The sequence below is a fragment of the Mesitornis unicolor genome, unplaced genomic scaffold (genome assembly GCF_000695765.1).
Source record: "Mesitornis unicolor isolate BGI_N332 unplaced genomic scaffold, ASM69576v1 Scaffold26162, whole genome shotgun sequence".
Lineage (NCBI taxonomy): Eukaryota > Metazoa > Chordata > Aves > Mesitornithiformes > Mesitornithidae > Mesitornis > Mesitornis unicolor.
Window position 1 is genome coordinate 599 of NW_010167522.1, and position 1,450 is coordinate 2,048.

General features: G+C 54.8%; 1 protein-coding gene across 1 annotated transcript; it reads right to left on the reverse strand.

Annotated features, from left to right (window-relative positions):
- Positions 1–246: 246 nt before the first annotated feature.
- KXD1 (KxDL motif containing 1) lies at positions 247–1,371 on the reverse strand. Its single transcript, XM_010178732.1, has 4 exons — positions 1,277–1,371; positions 1,040–1,192; positions 796–842; positions 247–482 (listed from the first exon to the last, which is right to left on the reverse strand). The coding sequence occupies exons 1-4, from the start codon at positions 1,369–1,371 to the stop codon at positions 247–249; spliced, it is 531 nt and encodes a 176-aa protein (XP_010177034.1).
- Positions 1,372–1,450: the final 79 nt, after the last annotated feature.

Consider the following 1,450-nt stretch of genomic DNA (forward strand, 5'->3'; position numbering starts at 1 on the left):
TGGATCTTCTGCACCAAAGTCTATGTGGGATTTTGCCACTCTCCCGACCACACAGATGAGAAGGGACAAGAAGCATTTCAAACCCGTGTTTTACTTATTTACCCCGAAGCAAGCCGCGGGGTTTACACTACGGTGGCAGTTTAGAGGCAGAAGAGCACTCTCGGCCTTTGCTTCTCTCTTCCCCAAAAAAATAAAGAAACACACAAATATAAATACAAGGTAGAAAGTTCTGCAAGACTCGTGTGCCTAGTCCAGGTCATTGGCCGTGTCCTCGTCTGTGAGACTCTGTCCGTTGACGGCCGGTAAATCGTACTGGCCTTGGGATAAATCCTCGAAATCATGACTCATGGTGGGAGAGATGATGTCAGGGCTGGTGTCGCAGGACTCCGTGCTCTGCTCCGAGGTAGCAATGGTGGTCGTCGTGCTTTTCGGGACGGGGTCAAAGTCGTCGTCATCTTCCAGGATGGGAGATTCGTGGATGTCTGGAAGGGAAGACACAAACATTCAGCTTTGCTGCTGCGGCCACATGAGACGAGGCGCTGCTGGCGAGATGCCCTGGCAGAACAATTTTCTGATTTCTGTATAATTCTGAGTTTTGCCGATAATCAGCTGAAAACTGACGCCACATAAATTAGCAGCTGTTTGTAACTTCTTGCAACTGTGTTTAATAGAATTGAGCAGCTCCCAGGCTTTTAGTGCCTGGACATCTCAACAGCTTTTCCAGCCTCGCACATTTTTAAGAAAAGAGGAGAAAACTGAGCAAAAATCCGCGGGGGAGGGAGAGGAATCACTCACTGCTGAACGCCTCCGGGTACTGCTTGGCCAGCTTCCCTTTCAGTGCCCTGGGGGAGGAGAGAGTGAGCTGAGTCCCTGGGGAAGCTGAGGGATCCGAGCGGAGCTGCCCGGCTCCCTTCGCTCTCCACTGCTTACAGACAACAGAAATGAATCCCGGTGGGGGTCCTCACGCTGAGGGGCTCCCTTCCTATCACCCCCTCTCAGCGCATTGGCTCCCCTCCCCGGTGCTGCCCCCGGTGCCCACCGGATCCTCCGGAAGATGCTGTCCAGGTCTTTCTTCATCTCCACCAGCGTCTTGGTGTGGTGGAGGAAACGCTCATTCATCTGCTGCATGCGGACGCTGGAGAGGTTGTTGAAGTTGAGGAGCATCTCATTGGTCTTCTCAAATCGATCCAACCTGCACAGGGGGAAGCAGATGGAGCTCGGCAAAGATCCCGGGAAGCTCCCAGTGCCGGTACCGGGTTAACCCCCCGGGACTCACATGTTTTTCTGGGCGAGGATGATGGCGTTGACGTCCTCGGCGTTGACCATGCCCAGCACCCTCCCGCAGAAAACCTGCGAGGCCGTGGGCTCCATTGCGGCCTGTGGGACCGGAGGGGCAGCTCAGCCGGGGAGCAGAACCTTCCGCACTCCCATGACCGGTATCGGAGACCCC